General features: G+C 31.1%; 5 protein-coding genes across 5 annotated transcripts; 3 read left to right on the top strand and 2 right to left on the bottom strand.

Moving 5' to 3' along the window:
* Window positions 1–869: 869 nt before the first annotated feature.
* TRIADDRAFT_52076 (uncharacterized protein) lies at window positions 870–4,738 on the top strand (the record flags this gene model as incomplete). Its single annotated transcript, XM_002108729.1, has 13 exons — window positions 870–936; window positions 1,472–1,485; window positions 1,815–1,908; window positions 1,999–2,092; window positions 2,199–2,262; window positions 2,348–2,430; window positions 2,555–2,768; window positions 2,867–2,989; window positions 3,167–3,374; window positions 3,525–3,630; window positions 3,728–3,802; window positions 4,507–4,588; window positions 4,679–4,738. The coding sequence occupies 13 exons, from the start codon at window positions 870–872 to the stop codon at window positions 4,736–4,738; spliced, it is 1,284 nt and encodes a 427-aa protein (XP_002108765.1).
* A 3,500-nt stretch (window positions 4,739–8,238) lies between these two features.
* TRIADDRAFT_19315 (uncharacterized protein) lies at window positions 8,239–9,853 on the bottom strand (the record flags this gene model as incomplete). Its single annotated transcript, XM_002107986.1, has 8 exons — window positions 8,239–8,329; window positions 8,482–8,546; window positions 8,632–8,706; window positions 8,816–8,888; window positions 8,982–9,075; window positions 9,283–9,389; window positions 9,491–9,605; window positions 9,760–9,853. Coding segments are annotated over 8 exons (714 nt in total), but the record flags the coding sequence as incomplete, so codon positions are not given.
* A 2,065-nt stretch (window positions 9,854–11,918) lies between these two features.
* TRIADDRAFT_52074 (uncharacterized protein) lies at window positions 11,919–19,229 on the bottom strand (the record flags this gene model as incomplete). Its single annotated transcript, XM_002107985.1, has 25 exons — window positions 11,919–12,006; window positions 12,140–12,193; window positions 12,291–12,430; window positions 12,572–12,668; window positions 12,791–12,907; window positions 13,694–13,812; window positions 13,924–14,043; window positions 14,742–14,834; window positions 15,352–15,506; window positions 15,597–15,661; window positions 15,726–15,821; window positions 15,928–15,971; window positions 16,086–16,129; window positions 16,231–16,291; window positions 16,373–16,444; window positions 16,519–16,611; window positions 16,721–16,790; window positions 16,863–16,942; window positions 17,061–17,144; window positions 17,240–17,278; window positions 17,381–17,520; window positions 17,599–17,702; window positions 17,814–17,921; window positions 19,021–19,103; window positions 19,224–19,229. 25 exons carry the CDS (start codon window positions 19,227–19,229, stop codon window positions 11,919–11,921), a joined length of 2,172 nt encoding a protein of 723 aa, XP_002108021.1.
* Window positions 19,230–21,266: 2,037 nt separating this feature from the next.
* Window positions 21,267–22,767, top strand: TRIADDRAFT_52073 (uncharacterized protein; the record flags this gene model as incomplete). Its single annotated transcript, XM_002108728.1, has 5 exons — window positions 21,267–21,290; window positions 21,546–21,622; window positions 21,827–21,893; window positions 22,370–22,476; window positions 22,692–22,767. 5 exons carry the CDS (start codon window positions 21,267–21,269, stop codon window positions 22,765–22,767), a joined length of 351 nt encoding a protein of 116 aa, XP_002108764.1.
* A 332-nt stretch (window positions 22,768–23,099) lies between these two features.
* TRIADDRAFT_8856 (uncharacterized protein) lies at window positions 23,100–23,656 on the top strand (the record flags this gene model as incomplete). Its single annotated transcript, XM_002108727.1, has 3 exons — window positions 23,100–23,189; window positions 23,370–23,501; window positions 23,615–23,656. Coding segments are annotated over 3 exons (264 nt in total), but the record flags the coding sequence as incomplete, so codon positions are not given.
* Window positions 23,657–24,419: the final 763 nt, after the last annotated feature.

The raw sequence follows: 24,419 nt of genomic DNA, 5'->3' as shown, positions 1-24,419 counted from the left end.
TTACCAGAATAAGCGGAAGAACTTTGCCTGACACATTGCAATAGATGATAGGAAGAACTTCTGGAACATACCTGAGTTATGAAGAAGTGCGGCAAATAATACTCGTATTACGAATTACTAATCATCATTCTGTCTACAGAGGTATCAATCAAGTGCAATCCGATTATCCTCCTTCATAAAAGTTAATTTAATGAGTCTAACGAGTTTTAATTAATGCTTCATTACCCTAACTAGGCATCCTCTGGCCAACGACGCCATTTTCTAGACTGAAGCTGAGAATGATGGCAAGCTACGCTATATCCACCAGAAATCTAATTCTCTGTTCATACAGTGTTATATAGTATTCTCTTCTGATTGAGCGGTACCTATACAGTTCACCACTGTAAGCAAACTATGCAAGATCCGAGTTGCGCATGCGCGATTGATTTCCACGGAAACCATCATCGAATACGCTAGAATTGCCACTGCTGGTTAGCTACAGAGTTAATATACGATTAATTGAACCAAGAATACTTAGAAGAACATATAGCTCTGTACAGTTATTCTATTATTTTGATAGCTGCCCATTGGAAGTCATTTTTTGGTCAAAATAAACGTTGATTTCATTATTTACCTTGCACGTAAACATATGTGGTCTTGTATTACCCGGATAACCTTAAACAGCATACTTAACACTCGACCAGTATAAATATTCAACTCTGCATATGCATCATAGATCATTTAGACGCTTGTTGAAATTCTAAGGTAAACTTAATTAATACAGTCAATTGAAAATTCGATCATACAGTATACTGTACATATATGTTATTTATCCATGGTTTGTTTTGAACACACGAATCCAGTAGCTATAATACTCGAGTAGCAAGATCATGCTCGATTCATTCGGGCGGATAACTTGGTGGGGATTTAGCCCAGCTATCGACTTTCAAGCCATTGGTTAGTATCCTAGTTTGAATATTTGTGCACGTATGTTACAATACGAATACATCGAATTTGACCAGCGAAATAATTCTTATATGCAAAAAGGGTATTCAGTATTCAATACGCGTACTTCATTTTAGCAATTAATTCTACGACGTGCAAAAATCTATAGTACTGTATTAATTAAACACTTTTAATATTAAAACAGATCATAACTTTTTGCTGTATTTGATGCTGTATAGCCTCCGGATATTTTAAGTATAGCTTTTCTTAAATTTAATCATAGTAATTAACTCAACAACTGATAAAGTAAATTATTCGAATAACTCGTATAGCAGCTATCTAAATTATAAAATTTCCAGATATTGATTTTACAATGCATTGGTAACAATATAATTTATTTCTGGAATAGCTGATAAATAGTTTATTTTAACAACACTGTATATTTGACTTGCTATCATAAGCAATATCAAAGCTAGAATAGCTAACAATTAACATTTACTGCAGCATTCAACGCTCAAATAGAACACTTTAATATTGCCAATGATAGTTCTACCGGCTCAGGTAAAAAATTTTTCTAGATTCCAAATAGATTCTACATTCATTTTGTATGATATCATAAAAGGCCACCTAGCTTGGTAAATCAGGAGTAAAATGATGATCAGAAGGTGCTATATTGTCTTCTACAAATAGAATCAAATGCGGATACCGTAAATGTGCTTCTAATTGGTGCAGGAGATCCTCGACATATCATCAAAACTATTGCTCACAGCTATCGGTGGCCAAATCGAAAAATAAACGTACCTTAGTTTATATCTTTCTATCTTAATAAAAAATGCTTAAAATTAATTACAATCAATTTATAATAGAATCGATCGTTTTTTATGAATTAGATCTATGTTGTAGAGAATAATTTAGAGATACTAGCAAGGCAAATGCTACTGCTAGCTCTCATTTATGAAGCACCCGAAACAATCGGCTTGCAAGGTATGCTCAAATATCCCATACCAAGTATTGTTTGTATCAATGGATATTAGTTTAGATACAAATCTGACACTATATTAATTATACTTATAGAAAAGACCGAATTATTTCTTGAAATATTTGGTAATACTTTAATTAGAAGTCAAACAGAAGAATACTTGTGTCGAAAAGCCGATGATTTCATCAAGTTTGTGTTATAATACAGTTGCATATTGATTACAATGATACTGTAGTAAAACGCATAAACCTACATTAAAAGCTTCTCATAATATATATGATTGACATCATCTTAGGATGGTTACGAATTTTAATTATCTCAATCAATGCCTTGGCTTCTTAGACTTATCAAATTTGAAAGTAATTTTTAATGTAGTCATTTAATATTTTCAAATATAAAGTATTATGATATAGTTGTGTCATCTCATTTTAATTTTAAAATCAGTTTGCTGAAAGGGATCAGCTAGAAGCTATATTTAAATTTTGGAGGCAGAAAAATCCGAAGCTGTTCGAAGTTACTGAAATGTGGTTAGTAATATCATGTTCAATAAATGTTATGCCAACAAATGCTCAACACCTTCAATATTGTGTACATGCAGTAACATGATATCATAAAGTATAAATTATCATTATGTATTCATAATTATAATAGGGATCATAGATTACGAAAACATCTTGGTGCTCGTTATGACTCTAGACAAAACGTTTACGACTGGGATTACAATATGAAATTACATTCAAAGGCTAATATCATTAATTCACGAGAATATTCTAACTGGAGAGAGAATGGTATAGCATTTGATATTCGAGAAGCGAATTATAACATAGCAAATAAATCATTGGCATCAGGAGAAATCATGAAACGGGTAAAACTTTTACATCAATATGAATAACTACTTTCCCCGCGACTAATATCGTAGCCATGCAGCTTAATAAATATCAACTTAAATTCTACAAAATATAGGAAGGGCAAAAGCATTATGTAAGAGGATATTGGGGAGATATTGTTAATAGCCCTTATATTGCATTTGGGATTGAGTGCGAAGAAGAAAGCTTCTTCAAAAAAACAAACGATATGTATCTGAAGGTAATTGCATATGATAAGATGAAAAGATCTCACAGCCATGTTATGAAACTTCATTTTATATACAGGATTACTAAATAATTCATTCCGAATAATCTAGTCGTTACAAGATATTGCTTTAACTAACTTTCAAAAGAGAACAGCAGTAAAACTATATTCTTTTATAATATAATCTATCAGACTTCCCAAGATATTACTCAGTATAATATAATGGCGTACATGCACGAAATTGCTTATGGCACGAAATATCAACTGCCTAAAGATAAATCAGAGACAGAAAATGAAAGTGATCAACTAGGAAAAATTCAAGAAGTAAATGAAGATGAAGAAGACAGTGATCAAACAATATCTGCTAGCACGGAAGAATCCAATCAAGCTTTATTTAAAGGTAATCAAATAATATCTAGACGGTATCTTTCCTTTCATAACTTTAGTCAGTAATTGTAGGATAAAAAGTGAATTAATGAAAGTATCATTACTTTCTTACTCAGTTAATAATTAAAGCCTTTTTGATAAATATATGTATTTTTCTCATTAGGCTTGCAAAATTTCAAGATCTATTTCTTACCTCTTAACTCACTTCCAGTCTTGCCCAAGAAAAGTAAATATAATAAACTATTCAACATAGTTTATTTCTCAAACAGGTTAGTTATTCAAGCATTTCGGTTAAGTTCTGTTGATCTAATTATAGCAACAAAAATTTGGTGGGGTTTCAATAATGTTACACATTAATTCATGTAGTATGGTACACCTATTTAAGCCTGATATCCAACCAATTTTAGCTCATGGATCGTTGATTGTGTGTGAAAGTGCAAAGTAAGTCCAAGATTATATCCACCAATCATTTCCGAAAGATAGATATGACCTTACATTTATTTATTTAACCATTATTAACATTGCAGTCATGATTATTTATCGATTGCTTCTAACCGTTTTAATGCTCATAAAAATGCAAGTACTATCATTAAATTAAATAAAATCCATAAAATTTATCAGTAAATTTATCATTAGTGCTATATATAATAATAATAATAGATTATCAAGTTATCAGGCTAACGATATATGTGGACGGACATTGACTATAGTTTGCAAAGGATTTCATATAAGGATAAACTAAATCGCTTACACGTTTATTTCTCTATTTCACTAATAAAAGTGATGTATCTAGTTGACTGTATAACACAATATCCATTACTTCTTTGCAATGTATAAAGTTGTTTGAAATACATTTTCTTAGCTTTCTGATCGCTCACTAAAATCGAATTTTAATGAGACTGATGAATACAGTATTATATTACCCGAGAAAAGTTGATTGCATTAGTTATAATATACGATACACTCTACATTGGGCTTTTACAGTATTATTCCAGTATTGCATGTATCAGTTTGTGAACATAGCTTGAGCCAAAAATCCGTATCACAACCAGTCTTATCGTTAGATCTTGCATTTTCGATTCCTATGATATCAGTTACTAAATTCCGTAAATTATAAGAAAGTTTTCTATTCGCTAATCCACTAGATATATTCTTGAGTTAAAGAAGGAGCAACACGAAGAATTTGTAAAGCGAGTGAGCGGTATGGCTAAGACGGCTAACTGCAAGGTTAGGGCTAAATATGTAAAACATACATCGATCTTTAGATAGTGTTAGATTTGCAGAAATGATTAATACCTTCCAATTTAAATACCTTAGGTACGCCAAAACTTTGATGGAGAAAAGGACAATATTTTTGCTTACTTATATACGCCATAATCTAATTTGCATTCACGTACGATCAGCAATTAGAATTGGCAATTTCCAAATCTTTAATTTTATTTGGCGAAATAAGTGTCGTTGTGAATACAAACTAGAACTTTTTATGTCTAGTATGAAACTTTTAAACTGTAGACTCATTAAATCGCTTAGTAGATTAAAAATCTATTTAAAACATAAAACATTTTATTAAATATATTTTGTAAGCTATAACTGAATCCTAAAGGGATAACTTATCTAATTTTACCTAAATTTTAGCAACCCATAATACAAACGCTGCTGTTGCTCTTCTTTGTGTGTTTTGAGTAGCAAGAACTAATTTTTCATACGTATCTAGTTTCCAGTCTTTCAAGAGACTACATCATGCAAATATAAGTGTAACTCTTAAAATAAAAGTAGAATTAAATTGTATTTCTGATGCAATTGAGCTGAAACTGTTTGAAAAAAGCATAGATATTGAGGCACTCTCTTGAAAGGTACACCGAGTAAATACTGATATGAAATAACTGTCAATAAGCTTGCATAGACCTATATATCTATCCTATAAGCCTTTATGTAAACTATTTTAGCATTTTAAATGAATCCTACTCCGATCTTAGAGGACAATACTCCTGCTACTGAGGTTAACGGACCCACTCTATTGTATCGATTAATTTGCTTGGCTCAAATATAAAATATACATTGCAGTCGTAGCAGATCCTAATTGAATAGAATCTTTTCTGCCTAACTGAAATTTAGTATCAATCCAATGCATTCTGCATACAAATGAACTAAAACTATAATAGTTTAGGTAAAGGATTTTTTACATAAAGATCCCTGTACAGACTTTATAATGAGTTACCGTAGCGTTAATGAAAACAAATAGAACTTTATTGCCAACAAATAAATAGAATAAACTAATCTTACAGTCTTACGCTAGATTATAGATATTTATCTATTCATTTATCTTCTTAATTAGCCTATCGATAAATGATTCACCAAATGTTTAGCAAGGTTGTAGCCAATTCCTAATAGCGGACAATGTATTCGACATGTTTGATAAATATCAAATTTATTGTACCTGACTAGAGTTACTATCAAAGTACTTCTGGATAGGAATGATGTATAATCGTGCTAGAAAAATCTAGCCTAGGATGATTATTCCGGGTGATTTAGAATTATAGCATCCCTGTGTCATCATTAGCTATTCAATCTACACTTCATAAGTTTAAGCTACCTATTAATGTAATATCAATATTTATAATACCTCAAGATCAGAGGTAATATCTATTTTAAACTTAATCAGGTGAACATCTTTGTAAATCACCAGATATTAATCCAACTCCTCTAAATGTCTATAGTATTTCTTTTGCATTTCTTTTAATAAATCATTTGAAGAGTGATCTTCCAAAGTTGATCCCACAGTTGCAGCTACGTCTTGAATTCGACTATCAGTAGCTGTTATTTCTTTTTCTGATGACGTCGGTAATGGAGTGTTTTCATTCTATCATAATCAATATGTTACATGTTATTTAGGATCGACTCTTTATGATAGTAACTATTCTAAACAACCGATCGATTAATTAATCAAACATGAAAATAACAATTTCATTAAGCTTTAAGAGAGAAAAATCTCTACTTATCAAAACTGGATACCTTATTATAAATTTTGAAATACTGCTAGGATTACGATTTCATTTTAAGTTTAAAACTTACCTCTAGAGAATCATTGTCTAATACTTCTATCAAGGGTCTAGTTGCCTAAATAAGTAAAAGATAAATCAAACTTTGACTGATATATTATAAATCTATGTTGAATTTAAAATTTAACTTTATCGCATCTTATTCATTTTTGTGGCATTAATTTATATTTCAAAATCGTATCTAGAGCAGGCATTCCGAATTATTGATTACCTTACTGCCTTGATCTATTTTTAAATCTAATATTTTTGCTTCTACGTCATTAAAGTCAACGTCCTCTAATTCTGGTACATTCTAAATTATGATTAAAATATGTAATTATTGGTATATAGTTCTATTCATAGATAATTTTAATTATTCAAATGGCGCATATAAGATAGTAAAAGCATTCTGATATTTATTGCGGTATCAAATTCAAATAGAATGGAACCTTATCATCCAGTATGATTGTTTCGATGGATTCTTCATCTATTGCATATTAAGATTGAAATTAAAATTAGTTTTTGGAATCCTATACTTTTCCAAGGAAAATACAACATTGATAACGTGAAAGAATATTAACGGAATGATGATATTGAAATCGATAATAACTCAAGATATTTTAAAACCTGAACTCATGAATTATACAGTTAGTTCATAAACGATATAATTTTAGCTAATTCACTTTCTGAAAGTACCATTTGAGTGTCTAAACCTTTAACTACAGGATTAAATATCTTACTTATATACAGATAATTTAAGTCGTACCATACGTAAATAACTAAATCTGTATTATAAAATTAGTTATATGTATCGTAATTATGTTTCTCATAATTTGTCATTGATTATATTCGATCATCGGCAAAACTATTTCTATATCATTTTCAGATACGGCTTCGAAGACAAATTATATAATATAGTTGTAATCAATTATTATTGCCTTGTATAACTCAAAGAATAGCTGGAAACTATTAACATTTAGAAATTATATCTGCTATTGATTTTTGATTAAATATTATCATCGTTATCCTTTATCATCAGTAAAAATATATTCTGATCATATTCAATACTACAGTATGTCGACAAAAATTGACTAGGCTATTAAACCAATTATAATAACAGTATATGTGGACTATCCAAATTATGCAATTTAATCCATTATGGCATAATTTTATTGATTAACATAGGGTCGCAACATTGCTTGCTACTAAATAAATTTTGAGTCGACTCCGTATAATGTTGTAGTCCTAATTGCTACCCGTATGACATAAATAACGATGTGACTATCTAGGAAAATTTAATTAGATTTCATTTTACCTGGTAATTCTGTAACAAAAGCAGTATTGCCTTTGATTTCTTGTATCCGAGGTGGATTTTCTATTTCATAGACACAAAGATACATGAGATTATAATACGCGTATTTTATGAGATAATTTTATAACTTAACAATTACAATAGATCATACCTAAATCCATTTCCGATATTATTGGTTTTCTTGTCGGTTGAGATGAAAAGATAGATTCTGCTTCTTCTTGCCGTTTGTTATGACCAATCTTAACTTCAATAATATCTTCTTCATCATCACTTAATTGGGTATCTTCTTCTTCTCTAATATTCAAAGTCGATTTCTTCTCTATCTTTTCTTGTAAATCTATAATCTGCTTGCTAGGTTCTTCAGTTTTGTCTGTCGATTGATTTTCCTCTTTTTCTTGCTTTTTTGATAAACTTTTCTGCTTAATATCAGCTAACGCTACGTACATAGAGATTAATTAATAATTAATGTATTTAAAATAACAGTGCTACTAACTGATGATTGGATAATTGTTTTCGTATTTTAAAAACTAACCGTTAACACTATCCATGATTCGTTTCTGTTCCCTGGTCTGCCACAATTCTCTTTCTTTCATTTCTTCCTCTCGACCACCTCTTGCCCTAAGCAAAACCAATTTATCTAGGTTAATTATGACTCAATATAAAGAACAGAGTCTTACAGTTTACTTGCAAGTTCACGTTTCTATTCGTACGTTATTCATTTCGAGATCCTATCTTATTTAAGCTACAATCAAAAAATATGTTTAATTTACCATGCTTCTGCTAAAGCTCTATCCCGAGGAAATACTGGTCTATCATCCAAATAGGTTAATTGTTTCTTGAATAGCAATTTGAAAATAGGTTAATGTTAGAATAATATCTATTAACAATTTCAATATATATATAGAGACCAATAGAATTACCAATCTAACAATCATGGTCTTTCTATAGTTTTGAATTTTTCTGATGACAGGATTGCCCATAAGATTAAGTACTCTCTAAAATCAATAATTTAGTTTTTCTTCCTTTAACTGATTATTACATTGTAGATTGTGAGTATAGTAAATTCAAAAATGAATTTTAAAGGGATAACACAAGAAATCTTACCAAGCTTGGCATTTGCTCTAATACACTAACGATGTCTGGATCATTAATGCGATTATGAGATAGATCAGCGACGCTATTGTGAAAATTGTATTTTAGTTTCTTGATCTCGGATGCTCGTCAATACCAATAACTTTTAAAATAGCTTATACAGACTTTAGAGGTTTACCTTAGCTTTTCACATTGACTTAGTTCACGAAGACTGTCAGCATCCTCTAATCTATTGTGACTAATTTGCAAGGTTGATAGTACTGGTAGACATGCTATAAAGAAAGATTGCGAATTTTAAGTGTTTTAACGCTTTCACTCAAATTAAAAACTTTTGGACTGAATTTAACGGATATACAGCAAAAAATTTTATGTATTTAGCTATATGATCTAAGAGAGATTTAGGTAGAGTATTGTAATGTACTGATGATCAATAATGTAATAATGCAATATTTAATATCTGCATGTAGACTCGAACTTACAGATATTTTCAATTTTGCTGATGCAATTGTTACAGACATTCAGAGTATCCAAATTTACCAGTGGGCTTAAGTTTTCCAGTTGAGTGAGTAGATTCTGCTGCAAATATCTAGTAAATCGGCAATTAAATTAAAAATTAGCAGAAAGCATATACGATATACTGTATGAGCATGTAGCCTGAGCATATTTTATAGCTAGAAATATTCTCACAAGCAGCGTAATTCAGTTTGGCAGTCAAGATTTTCAATCTTGGAAATTCCGTTGGATTCTAACCAGAGAGCTTTTAAGCCTGTGTAACGCTCCAAATTTTCAATCTTACCGAAACCTTGGATAAGTAAATCAACTCTTAATATTATGCAGCAAGCGTTGCCCAAGTACACTTAACGTGATCATGCAAAGTATTTTATTTTTATATTATATCTTAATGATTTCAAAAAGTTATCAATTGATGTGTGTACGTTGAAACTTTAATAATTTACCTTTAAAATGAAGATAGAGCACATCATTCAATTCTGGAGTTGTATATAGTTTGAGCTCTTTACAAATCTCCTTTAATCGCTTTGGAGTCATTCTTGAATAATATTTTAAGATCACAGTACAACATCAGATCTAATGCCTGGGTAAATCTCACACTAGTTATTTAAATGTATACTTTTGCCCGTAGTAAAGAATAATTAGTATGCATAACCTACTTAACTACAATTGTATCATGACTTGCATAGCAAGTATTAATATACCATACCTTGGAAAGTCATCTTTAATAGTCTTATTGCTAGAACTAGAAGGTGATGCTGAATTGGCCATTGATTTTTCGGTTTGCTGCTTATTCTTCTCAGCATTCGATGATTCACTACTTGGATTATCTTGTACTTCTGTCATGCTTAACTAATACGTCTGCAACAGTTAAAGTAGTCTCTAAAATCGGATTTAAATATTTAACAATTTTGCCGTAACACGAGCAATAAAATCTTGCTGGTATACTATTTTGAGTTCTTGCACTGTATATATTAGTAATTCGCGATAGGAAATAAACAAATCAGATAGAGCTTTCAACGTAGAATCGATTACATATAGTCTACTTAATTTTATCTATATTATGCTAATTAACGATGCTATTATTATTTTTATCCATGTAACTACCTTGTTGCTTAGCAACGTACACAGTTACCTGATGACATAGTATATACTATACCTGAACCCTTACTTGGCGTCTGGTCTATAGCATCAAGAGCCCGGAGAACGCTCCTATACAATAGACCAGGATTCATACTTTAGTATGTGTATCAGAAATACTGTTATATATTGTCTACTTTTATAGTTATGGATGAACTTAACTTTGTAATAGTTATCGGTCAGCTATAAGATGTATAGCATACCCGTATTATATCGATATATATACATCTGACCTACAGTTTACTGGTTCTAGAACGCTTTTGTTAGCTCTGTATCATAGGCTCGAATTTCTAAACTTATTTATACAAAGCCGCTATAGATTTTTACCCAAGAAATGACGGACAGGCTGAGAAATAAAGCACTCAATTAGCGTACGATTAATTGTCTGCTATAGTACAGATCATAAACAAAATAATTTTTATGTTTCCAGACTTTAGTGATGATGCATGCATTGCCACATACAGCCTAGCGCATAATGCTGTATAGAATTTTTATAGAAATTATAGTATTATTAGAAGATCGAGAAAGTTCCATTCTACGATTTAACAATAATTCGAAATTTTACATATTGCGGAGGCTACCTAGGGTAGTAAATGCTTAGAAAAAAATAAATTAACGATACCGTAATTCAATTTAAATTTTAAAATACGAATTTGTTTCTTTGAGATGAAGTAAAGACTGATTGAAATATTTTGTGTAGATTAATGAAATCAGCAATGCGGGATTCAATAGCAGACTTTTAGCTTATACTAGCTGTGGTAGAAACAGCAGGATAAATATAACTATGACCATGATAATCACTATTTTAATATAATTTATCGCATGGTTTAATATCGGCCTAGCAATTTGCAAATTTATACGGCTATTCTCACTTTTTTTCTGTTAGATGCGTAAGTTTGACTTTATTTTTAAATATCGATGGCTATTAGATATCCAAGTAGACACTAAAGTTTCCTAAACAGAATTTTATTGTACATTATGAAGTTATTATCCCCTTTGTGAAGGGATTCATAGACCTAACCTTGGCATTTCGCGTGAGTCAATCTCATGTAACAGTCAGTATTAGCGAATATCTTAATTGACTTACTTGCACAAGACTATACCAATAATTGTTATCACAGTAAACAATAATGGCAACTAAATAGTAAATAATTAAGACTTCTATATATAATCACAAGTTATGTTATGTGAATTCGATATATTTGGGCAAATATATCCTGACTTAGCGACGAAAGAATCAAATAGTATCCTAGAATGATATTTACAGTATAGCAAGCCGTTTATACACTAAAGAATCATGGAAAATGTTAACTTGTTCGCACACTTAGTAATACAGTGCTAAATTTAATAAGAATCCAGTTTATACAAGGTAAATATAGAAAGACTAGTTGATTACATTCAGTATACTGAAATCGCCATATGAATATTGAATATATTCAATATTACGGGTTGTCGAATTTGTAGACTAGTAACGTCCAGCATTGCTAATAAGCCCTCTAGCTTTCGGATATTCCGTTGCATTAGAATCATTAGAATTTTTCTTCTTTGTTTTTCTATATCAAAAAAAGTGATTTATTATTATAAGTACAAAACGATAATATTTAAATTACTTAGACTAATAATATAGGTAGTGAATCGAGTAAAATTCATGGCGTAATCTTAAGATAATAGATAAAATTTACTTACCCTGTTTTAGCTTTAATCGTTTTAGATTTAGCACTTCTCTTTTGCATTATTTCCCTGAATTAAATAAGTTATATTGTTAACTCTATCAAGATATGCAAATACCTTAGTTCTGTTATCTATATTTGCCACGACGTTCAATTATTTTGCCTACCCGGCGTCAATGGTGAGATCTTCTTCGTCTTGTAATGCAGCATCAAGAGCCGCTTGAACACGGGGAGCAACAGTTGGGCCTTCATAATCTCGTGTAGTGCGTGCAGGCATATCTAATTCTATGCTAACGATGTTTTCTGCCTGCTCAGAAAAACATAAATTGATAAGAATACACTATATTTTTCAAATACGTATGTATATACATTTAGGGTAATACAGTCAGGTTATGGAAAGTTCATAACCATGTGTAATAATGCAATAAAATTAAAATTAGATACAGACTCGAAATCTAGGATTTCCATTAACTGATGCGTTTCGAGCATATAATGTGATTGGTGTACGGCTACCATGAGCAGAAATAGGACGTGGCAATTTGATCCTGATGGAAAAACATGAAGATTTCAAAACACAGGAATTTTATAATATTTCTTATAGCCAGCTAGAGATAATAATTATTATATATAATTTAATTGATAGACGAGAAGGGAAGGATAAACTTACTCATCGATGTCGGTGTACGGCATTAATTTCCAAACATCGGCAGCCTCATCCCACTGAATTCTTTTATCTATTTTCTCTTTGTCGCTTGTAGGTATGAAATTTTCCATTATTGTTGTCCTATTAACAGAAAAAAATTTCTGATCTTAAGTTCATTAATTGTATCTTTAATATGAGAAAAGGCTAATGTTACTTTATCAGGTGAATACAGCACTATATTAACACGCGTAGATTACAATAGAAATTTGCATTTTTAATGAAAACTTCTATTGGAACATCTAAATATTAGTCCACACTGCTTTAACAAGACAATTTGTGCGTCGTACGTAGTAATTGGAGTTCAAAAAACTTAATTGTTAATATACAATTTTTACATTTAATAGTATTAATTGAACGTTTCTATAAGTAAATTCTTAGCTATTAGTAACATGAAAGTCTAGCTGTTTAAACTCGTAATACTTATTCGATAATTATGTGATAACTATTTTTTTCCATCATTTGCTCTAAAAATACAGTATTTTATATGCCGGCTCATCTACTATTTAATTCTTTAGGGCTTTATGCTCATTATAGCATAAGTAATCACTTTTGTAAATTGACTGGTTTCGAGTAGAAAGAAAGGTAGGAGGATTTTATAAATAACTAGATATAATATTTAAGTACGTAATAGCGATTAATTTGTGTGTAGTGAATGCTATGTAGGATTTTGTAATCAAGTTAATAATAGTTTAAAAGGAAATTCCTCAACTGTGTCCTGCGTGTATAATTAATCTTAGCGTGTTTGATTTATAATTATAATAAAATTTGGCAAAGTCTACGACAGACTTATATTCCATCGAAACGTTACAGAAAGGGTGTGATAGTAAAGAATAAATTATCTTCAAGGCTCAAATGCAGAAGTATTACTTCATTTTTAATCGCTTATTTAGTTCTTCCATTTCCATTTCTAGTCTTTGTCGCTTTTCAATATACTCGTCCTTAGCTTGCTGTATTTCTTTATTTACGTTCTCAAGTTCACTAGATAGCTGTAATCAAATCATATATCAAATTTCTCAGTTATAAGAAGAATATCTTTTGTAAAAATGGTAGATTTATGACTTTTTAAAGAAATTAATAACTTAGCTTGAAGCCCATACCGATTTATATTCTTTAACTTTAGAAGAGACTTCTTGCTTTAATTCTAAAACGTTTTTTTGCTTTTCTTTCGCTACTTCACTTTTAGCTTCTATTTTCTTCTGCATTTCCATTTCAGCAGCCTAAATATATACGATAACAAATGTAGTTTTGTAATAAACTTGACATTAACAAATGAAAATAATACTCCGATTATTTTGGTGTACAACTGACGAATTCTCTCGTATGCACTTAATTATTTAATCTTGCCTTAGATTCTTCAATTTTCTTTTTCCTTTCTTCCAACATTTTCTCCTGTTCCATAGTTTTCTCTTGGATTGTCATATCTCCAAGTAATTTACTTTCCATAACCTGTTGATTACATATATTTGCATCAAATGGCTTGCATCTCAAACAAAGACGATGTTTATTATAGACTCTTTTCGATTAATTTATAGCGAGAAACTTAGATAACCTCAAACTCGCTAGAACTACCCTACAATCTTCTAATAGTAAAGAAAGAAATTTATTACAAGGACAAATTAACATAGTGATTAACTACTTTGCCATACTATACAAGCCGCATGGCCCTATATCATGTAACCTTGGTTGAAATGTACCGTAGATTATTAAAATTATACCTGCATAATATGTATAATAAGAACAATTACGGTATTTTAATACATCTCTAGTATATCATATACAATCGATATGAGATAAATCTCGAAATTAGCTATAAATTTTATATTTGTAGTCAAAGAAAATACGCATGCATTCGCATGAAACTGACAGCAATGAAATAAAGTAAATTAATGCTTCCAGATTTTGGCAGCATTCTCACTTTGATCTTTGATGATAATGCATCTCTTTCTTTCTTTTGCTTTGATAATTCAGTAGCTCTAACTTCAATCTCCGCTAGAACTCGTTCCTTTTCCTATCATTTGGTAATGAACAATGATCGTTAAAAGTTATGTAACATAGTCCTCATTAGTTACAAATGGCAATAGCATGAGGGAACGACATCGTATCTAACTTGCAGAATTTGTATCATGGATTATAATTACTTGTTAGTCACTTTGTTGGTTAAATTTTTATAAATGTTTGTAGTCGGAGCGACAGTCATTAAAAAATACTTAGACAAGATTTGTATGAAAAACATATATACGTGATTGTAGTTATGAAGATATGAGATTACTATGTTGAAAGAATTTCTTTGTACTACAATAAGACTTCAAAATTTAAAAGTTGAACTAATCTTTTCAGAAAGAAAACGTCTGCGGATTTATTTCATATTGAGACAGTAAATTATTATATCGTAAAATGGTGATTTCATCTTTAGTAGCATTGCAAGTGCAATACCGATATGTTTAAATATTAAAAATTTCTTCTACGACAGGTGAACTGCAAGTGCATACCTAAACAGAGAAATATGTCAATAACGATGATCTTACCTCTGCTAGCATGTTTTCATTCGCTATTAAAGCCTGCTTCTCTTCCTCAATTTTTTGCTTTTCCTGTTCTATCGAATTTTCGATATCTTCTTCGTCTTCTTCATCATCTTCATTCTCGTCCTCATCATCATCACTGCCAAATTCATGTTGTTCACCTAAATTTTGATATTTTTTGTAAAAGTAATCATAAATTATTAAAATTACATTAAAAACGTTTAAGTGAAGAAATTCAGCCATTGTCATACCTTTACGACGCCTGGAACGTTTCTTACCCGGGACTTTACCCTTATTTTCTAAAGCACTCTTTAAGCTATGGCAATAGGTGTCTATGGTTAAAGATAAATTTCAACTAGTGACATTACAGTAAAGCTTACCGAGAAATCTCTTCTTGGAATTGCCGTAAAAGTGCATCCTTAGGATCTTCATTAATATGTGGTTTGTTTTTAATATTTTTTGCACGATTTGCATATCTTTGAGTACCAAATAGGTGAAGAAAGTATAACTGTGATTAGATACTCTAAGAACTTTCTATTCTTAGGCATATAGTTACAAATATTTCAACAATACTGAATTAACCTTAATGTAGTGATTGTTTCGTCGAAATTATAATCAGCAGGACCCTAAAAATTGGAGTATACATAGTATGTCTACTTATATAATATCAGATGCAATTCGCATAACTAGGTAGAATAAATAGGGCAATCAGTGATGATTAAATAATAATTTTTACTAACGATATTGGTAACCATGACCGTTTTTGCGTTCCCCCCTAGTGAATCTATATAAGCGTACAATTATTTTAGTAATCATAAATAGATTCTCGGTAATTAGAATGAGAAAAGATAAAAAATTTTACAAATAAATTATTTTATAAGTTACCTTGTAATAAACGCGTTAATTTTGAGTCACGATATGGAATATGAGTGCTTTTACCATCAACCTGGATGACATTCGCAAAACGTTATAATGATTATACGAATACACTTAATTCGTTACCGCATATTAAAGGTATAAAACTAACAAGGGCTGATATAACGTTTCCAAGAGCCGATAAAGATAAATTAATCTTGGTAGCTTCCTTTAATCTTTCTCCCTAGTAAGACAACGAAAGAGTAAATTATGCATTTTAGATATTGCAAAAATAGAGTAAAATTACAATTAACGTACTTTGGCGCCAGTTTTTCCCTGCCTTTCGCTTCCTGCCAAATCAACTAAATTTAGTTTTCCTACTCGTATATGATTTTCACCGTCAAGGCCAATCTTATGTAAAATTTACATAGATTTATGAATAAGTCTTAAACATTGAATTCATCGTATTTGTTCACTTACGATTAACTACTATATATTACTATACGAGTAGCTGTTGTACCTGGCTACACTCAATAGTGATGATGAAAATCGCATGAGATCTAGAAGAGTGCTCATTCATATTAGTTGCCCTAGAATGGAAAAAGCCTAGTTAAAATTTCGAGAAAAGACCTGTTAATTATAGAAAATTGTTAAGAACTTACCCTACAGATCTATTCTTGTGGCCTACACTCATGACATGATCAATTTCTTTAATACTTTTAGTGACAAATGACGAAAGATCCTATGATAATCATAGCCAATTGAAGTAAAATTATTATGCGTATGATAGTTAGCACACTAAGCATAAATGCATCTTTGTGATATTTTTAAAATCATAAAAATCGATTTATCACTATAACCTTGACGTAAATTCCGGTATCTGGACGCTCTTTTATTTCCAATCTTTTTGATTGATCTTTTGACAAAAGATCACGAATTTCCTCCTAATTCAGATACATTTCATATCAATTATTAAAAAAAATAAAACACAAAAGCAATAATACTAAATATCTTTGGCTAATCATATCAGAAATCAAACCTGATAAATTTCAAGATAGGATGCCCGAACTAAGAATTGCTATTATCGTTAAAATTGTCATGATAAGTAAAATGTTTTATTATCGTTAATAGATGATATTATTCTATCAAAGTTTATAGAAATAAATAAGCATTAAATTACCTGGTTTTGAGACTCAGAAATATGATTAAAAATGTGCTCAAAACTTCTTGGAATTGCACCTTTCAACTCTTGATCTCCTCTAACACCTTCCATGGTAAACGTTTTACCAGTACCCGTTTGCCCGTAAGCAAATATTGTCCCTTTAGAGTAGTATAAATATCAGTTAACTTAAATGTAATTGTATCTACGTTAGCTTAACATAATGATGTTAAAATTACCGTGACTGACAATGTTAATCATATTATCAGTACCGTTATATCCTTCTAGCGCTGATGATACTAGAATTTGAAAAATATCTTCGTAGAGTTGAGCTTGCTTTGAACTAGAACAAATTATAATGACTTAGGCAATGTATGGTCGATTTAAAAGCTTAATCAAGTTATTATGGTTTATAGCTTGATTTTTAAAAATCAGTTAGAGGTTGCAATCGTACTTCCAATCATAGACTTTGTCAAATGTGAACGTTTTAGGTGCATCTGTAGGGGCACTCTTTGGATTCCGTATTTCAATCACACCACGTCTGGTGTGCATCTCTACGATCCTGTATTATAAACAAGGGGTAAGTTACTAGAAAATTTTAATGGAGCTATTTAATTCTTGTACGTAGAAGTATTAAAAAGCAATAAAAAGTAAAACAAGGCATTATGTTTACCCATGAAAGGAACTACTGTTTACGTTGTATAGTACTCTAATTTACTAGTGTATTTCATGTTTATCAACTACGAGCGATAGATAGTGACGATATGATAAATTTTATTAAATTTAATTTCATATCAGAGGGAAATCTCTAAAAAAAAGATGAAATTAAGGATAGTTTACTTGACAATGTATGATTACCAAGACATAATACTATACAGAAATGGGCTATTCAAAGAGCTAACTATACCCGTCAAAATTTTTATGTAAGTTTTCACTATTTCTAGTAATAAAATGAGATGTATTGGCAGTTTATTTATCTTTCTGTCATTTTAGCAATAGCCCACTTGCGTAGACAAAGTGACACTATTCCAATTAATATTTTTGCATTTTTCAGGTAGGAATTTTATCATGTACATAGGGCAATCATGTCTGATACAAGGTAAATGTAATACTATACAATAAGCATAATATTAGATTACAACGTAAAACGTTAACTGGCTGGTAATGACAACTCGGTTTCGTCAACAAGGTTAAAGTTAGGCTGCAGTATTTTTAGAAATTTTCTAACCATTCTGCGCCAGTCACTAAGACTATACTCGTATGCCAGTGAATATTCGTATATGTATATTATAAAAAAATAGTTATGAATTTGAGTATTAGATTAGATTAAAGTTATATCACACTATTTGTCGAGTTTTTATCCTTTCTACTTCAGTCATTAACGCAATACATTTATAGTAAAAAACGTTAAAGATTTGCGAATCACATTAGATTACAGTAAAGTACTGTTACCAAAATATTTTAAGATTTTTATTCGTTCGACCGTAGTCATCAATACTGGATGTGTATACGGGTATTATAAGAAAGTAATCGATCGATATTATTACATGTGTGTATTAAGCCGTTTAAAAGATTATGGAGTTTTATCTAAACTATTTATATAATGATAATATTTCATGATCAATGTTAGTTCTAATAAAATTTTCTTTTTAAAATTGAACCTTTGATTTCCAGCTTCTATCTCTTTTTTGCTTAATGGCCGACATCGTACGGCCACTTTAATGGATTCAGAATGCTTTGAAACCTGAAATAAAGGCAATAATTATGTTACTATTGATTTCTTGAAGAGGAAATAGAACGTGCTTGATAGAACAGAAAATGGAATCATCATTTCATATTCATCTCTATCTCCTTCAACACATACCGACATCTTTCAACTTTAGGTATCCTGGATACGATGACCAGCAATGTTTCAGTTGCACATGCGTAGTACAATGATTATGGCGACTACACTAATGTCAAGTCTATTATATATACACTATACAGTACTGTATATCTTCTCTCTTTAGTAGTTTCTGACAATATTATGCTGCATAGAATAGCTAAACGAGATGCACATACGAATTGTAAATGCTATTTGAGGACAATATTTATGGAACTGTGTACAATAGAGTTTTCCAGTTTCTCTATACAGACTGGTAGCACACGATAGTCGGTGAGAAGATTGTTTCTTTTTGTTCATTTCTAAGGTATGACTGGGTGCGCGAGGGGCTCGTATGATATAATTTCTGTATAATGATCGTTCTGCACCTGTTACCTCACTGCTGTCGGCCATCAAATAGAAACTAGAATCGATTACTCGATCATCTTTATAAAAGTAATAATATTATCCATAGTGATGAATTCGTAATGTGGTGACGTAGTCCCTTGAGTTGAGTGGCATAAGCGTTTGTATTTCATATCCAATTCAAACCAATTTAATAATAAATCAATCAACATCTTTATTTTTTCAAATCAGAAATATTATATAATTAGTATGAACAACAGAGTTATTATCGATTAACAATCAATCAAATCGAAATAGGGAAAGCCAGGACTATTTATAACTATAGCGGGAATCCGATTTGGAATGAATTCCAGGACGTAGGTAATGTGTAGAAATTGGATTAGATACGCCGGTGACATCATTTTTGCTAGCGATTTGTGATATCGGTGACACTACACTTTGTTGTAATACGTGAATATGGTGGGGGTACCGTATATCACCGGTGTTAGTGTGGCGCCGTATCATACCCATTAGCAACAAATCCATGACTTGATGACCGTAAGCGATGACTGACTAGCAAAAGTAATGTCATCGTTGGGGGCTTCTTTTACATGGGCTAGCATATCAGGCAGGTTTTCTATAGCAGACGACAAGTGCATATTACTGTACATAATGTAAAAAGAGTAGAGATTCTGCTTAGGAAAGAATTTAAAATATCTATTGCATGCATTTATTATAATATGAAATAATGAATAATCGAATCTTGACCACTACGATATGAAAATAATTTTAATTTCAAAATTATTTCCATTTTCGAGGAAGTATTTTGAAAAGAAATGTTCGATTTTCTTTTTACTGCTGTAGTACCGAACCGCGTATAGCGTACTCTAGAGGTCCAATCCTAGTATTGCGCAATGCAGTATAGCACAGTGGCTACCAGTTAGTATATAGATTGTCGATATTTACTGTATTTTTACAAAACTAATGAAAGAGAAGGAGAGCAATGGCACCTAAGTGACTCTCCATGGCCTTTACAAATGTTTGTGCATAAAAATATGCAGTAGAGCGCATTAAGATGTTAAACTCAAGTCCAAACAGAGGCAGCCAATTTGCACGATAGATATAGTACTCAAACCAGTGCCAATTTACTAGTGTATTCATTCATTTTATTAGCGCAGTTAATATTCTCGTATAAGGTACGCTAAACTGAGGCAGCTCAACCACGTATCACACGTATACTACTCAAACCAGTACTAATGTACTATAGTGTAACCAGTAATTTCTGTAGCCTAGTCCAGTTTGAAGCACAACGTCTAAGGAAAATTCAAAATATATTTCAGCATCTGCAGAACTGTACCTCACTAACGGAGTAACTAAGGAAACCAAATCGTCTTCTAGCCTTTCTCTCGCTTGATATTGATCCATCCAAGGACTGAAAAGAATTCAACTACTATATAGCAGTGCCTTATAAACATACATCAATAAAATTATAAGTTTATCTGTTGTAGAGGTACAATATTGGACAATTTACAAGTTATCTAGCAACGTCTATTTTGTGGCATACGCAGATAATTCAATTTATCCATATTTCAACTTCACGACAGGCCAGGCTTCCAACTCATTACTACGACTGCCTTCTAAATTGAACATTGATATAGTTTCTGAACTATCGTTCAAGGAACAAATGAATACTTGGCCAATATGAAAGGGCAGACCAAAGAAGAGGTTTGTTGATTTATAGTTAATTGAGGATAGTTATTGCTGTTGACCAAAGCTATTCTTGCAGTACAGTGCCAATGCTTAAATCACCACTTTGTACGATATAAAAATTGGATCAAATTGGTAAAAGAGTGTCAATATTACAATGAAATATTAAAAGGGAGATTTTAAAATGTAAAATAAAATAGATTCTACTAGATACTATCTGTAAATAGGTTAACATTCCTTTCCTGGATATACGTATTCTTCTCCTTTTTAAAGGCTTCCGTTGTTATCGATCTCGAAAACGCAGGCGACAGAGAATTTTTCACCGAGGGCAATACAGACAAATCGGCTAGGTAAAAAAAATGATTTTCTGTCGTATGATGTCTTCTATAGTAGTAACATGCTGTATTGAATTGGATACCGTATTGCACTAGAAATTGATCATAGTTGATAGCCTAAAAATCATAACAGTACTCTATTTTAAAACAAAATGATACAAGTTAGCATCCATTTCTGTCTTTTACTTACTCCCGATTCATTTCAATTTTCTTTTACAGTCAAAGCAGTTATGATGACAAAGGTACCGACATTGCAGGCCAAGTTGGCAAATACGCTGCAACTCAGGTACGATACATTGTATTCAACATTTGCTTTGAATGATAATTGTACCTGTCATGTCAACACAGATTATAAGTTAATCTGTCTGAAAACTTCTGTGGTATCATTCTAATCTAGATAATATGATTTTCGTGAATCATCTACATACACTTAGACGTCTAATGTATTTCAATAAGTTAAATTGATCCTTAAACTTTTCTTCATCTCAGATTTTGTTGGCAAATAAGAGAAAATCTTTAAATACGATTATAATTATCATTGATATAACATTACTGTGATACTGAATCGCTATTAAGCAAAAAATTAGGCTGCAATGGTTTACAACATAATACTGTAGTATTTTCATTCATTGCGATTGAAAAATTATATTTTCGGAAGCACTATTGTTACTGTAACATTATTACTAAGTCACTTACTGTAGTGATGAGATACGTATTTAAAATTATCTTATCTATTACTCTATCCATTCGTTAATGTTATAGGTTTTACAGCAAGGTCAACAACAAGTACGCAATGCTCTCAATTTCTATGCTAACATTGATATTTTAAGGCCATATTTCGATGTAGAACCAATTCAAGTTCGTGATAGGTCAGTTATTGCTTAATTAATTACGAATGTAAGAGCATAGGTTTTATCATTGCAAGAGTGACTAATATCAAGCGGAATTGGCAGTAGATAGATTTTGATTATAGTCCTTACTATAGAATTAACCTGTGTAGGAAAAGAACATTTACTGTATTATTTATACTGAAAGTATCGTTATATTGGCAACAAATTTATTTTTTTTATATCTATTGATTTAGATTACTTCGATCTCTGGTCCCTGTCAAACCATCTTCAATGCAGCAGGCAAGTTTCGAATATGGCGATAAATTATAATATTTTGTGTTTCGAATAACCTTAATAAATCTTTTATCAATTTTTAATCTATCTGTAATCAGTTCAATGATTACGAGCATTCTCCTAGATTAATAGATAGTCTTTGTAATATACTGTGTTATTTATCAACGATAATAATTATCGAGTTATAACAAAGTAACATATTAAAACGCTGTATCATAAGTACGTGTATAATTATTTAATTGGAAATTGAGATTTTTATTTTATTGGAATGTACTAGTATCGCTGCTGTCATTTAATAATTTATAATACCTCCATTCTGTGTTTCTATTAGCAACTTACTTTGAACTATTACTTCAAATTCTTAGTCTATATATAGTGAACTGTATGGGCCGTTAATGCTGGTCTTTACCTTAGTAGCTGTTCTTCTATTTGGAATGAAAAGCTCAGAAACAATTGTTGTAAGTAGTAACTGAAATACAACTGGTCGATCTCGTACACTTAGCTATACGCTATGCTCATGCAGTACTAAACAAAGCTTTCTATCTATTTATATTTAATGATATATTAATGGTATAAATGGTAACATTTCGATCAGGCAAGCACATTATTATAACAATTTTTATACTAATTTGTAATAGCGCGAGGGGACCTTATTTGGAACGGCGTTTGGAATATCTTTTAGCTATTGGTTTGGAGCATCCATATTTTATTATGCTATTGCTTTTCTTTGCAGCACCAAGATCTCATTTATCGAAATGCTATCGTTAACGGTAGATAATCTAAAGCATTTCGTGCATTTATAATAGCGCATGAATAGATAGCAAATTGTACCCAAAAGTGATAATTGATGTAACGATTGAAAATTCTATTATTGACTTCTCAGGGATATGCTTTATTTGGCACATGCCTGTGTTTGCTATCGACGACTCTTTATCCATCTGATTCACAAACATTATTCATAATAAATTGGTTATTATTTGGTGGACTTTCCTCTCTTAAGATGGTAAGTACTGTTAAGAAATGAACATTACACCAACAAATTCTATTCTATCAATTATTGTACTAGTAGATATTGAGGTAACTGACTTGGGTGATGCTTGTTTTAACGTAATAAAATATCATGTAATTTAATCTAAACCTACATGGATACTAAATTTTAGCGATTGTTTACGTTTAGGGTACTGTACTGTTATCTCGAACTTGGGGTCGTCTTCGCCAAGGACTTTTTGTGGCAATTGCTGTAGCTGCTTTTCATTTACTATTTTTATATTACTTGAAAAGAAGTTATGTTAACATTACCATTAGTAAGTACTACAATTTTTGAGATCATTTACGCGTAAAGTCAAATTATATAACCGGATTTTACGTGTAATTTATAAAGCACTGTTAACGTTCGATGCGCTAATTTTCTTCCTTTCGAGTTCTACTACTACGCCTACTATTAAGGGAACTTTAATTGCAGATAATTAATTTAAATTTTTTTCTCTAAATTTAGTGACATCTACTACTACAAAAATTTGACCGAAGATATCTTATGTCTAGTATCGATATTCTTCCTTCATTATCTAAAACAACGGGGTATTTGTCAAGAGAGCGAATCTTGTACTTACGGTATACCTATGAAGCTTTATTTACCTGACTCAAACTCAGATACCTTTACTAATTTATGTGACCTAAATACCATCATG

The sequence above is a fragment of the Trichoplax adhaerens genome, genomic scaffold, assembly GCF_000150275.1.
Source record: "Trichoplax adhaerens TRIADscaffold_1 genomic scaffold, whole genome shotgun sequence".
Taxonomy (NCBI): Eukaryota; Metazoa; Placozoa; class Uniplacotomia; order Trichoplacea; family Trichoplacidae; genus Trichoplax; species Trichoplax adhaerens.
The sequence above is the reverse complement of the archived record's forward strand: the minus strand, read 5'-3'. Positions and strand labels throughout refer to the sequence as shown.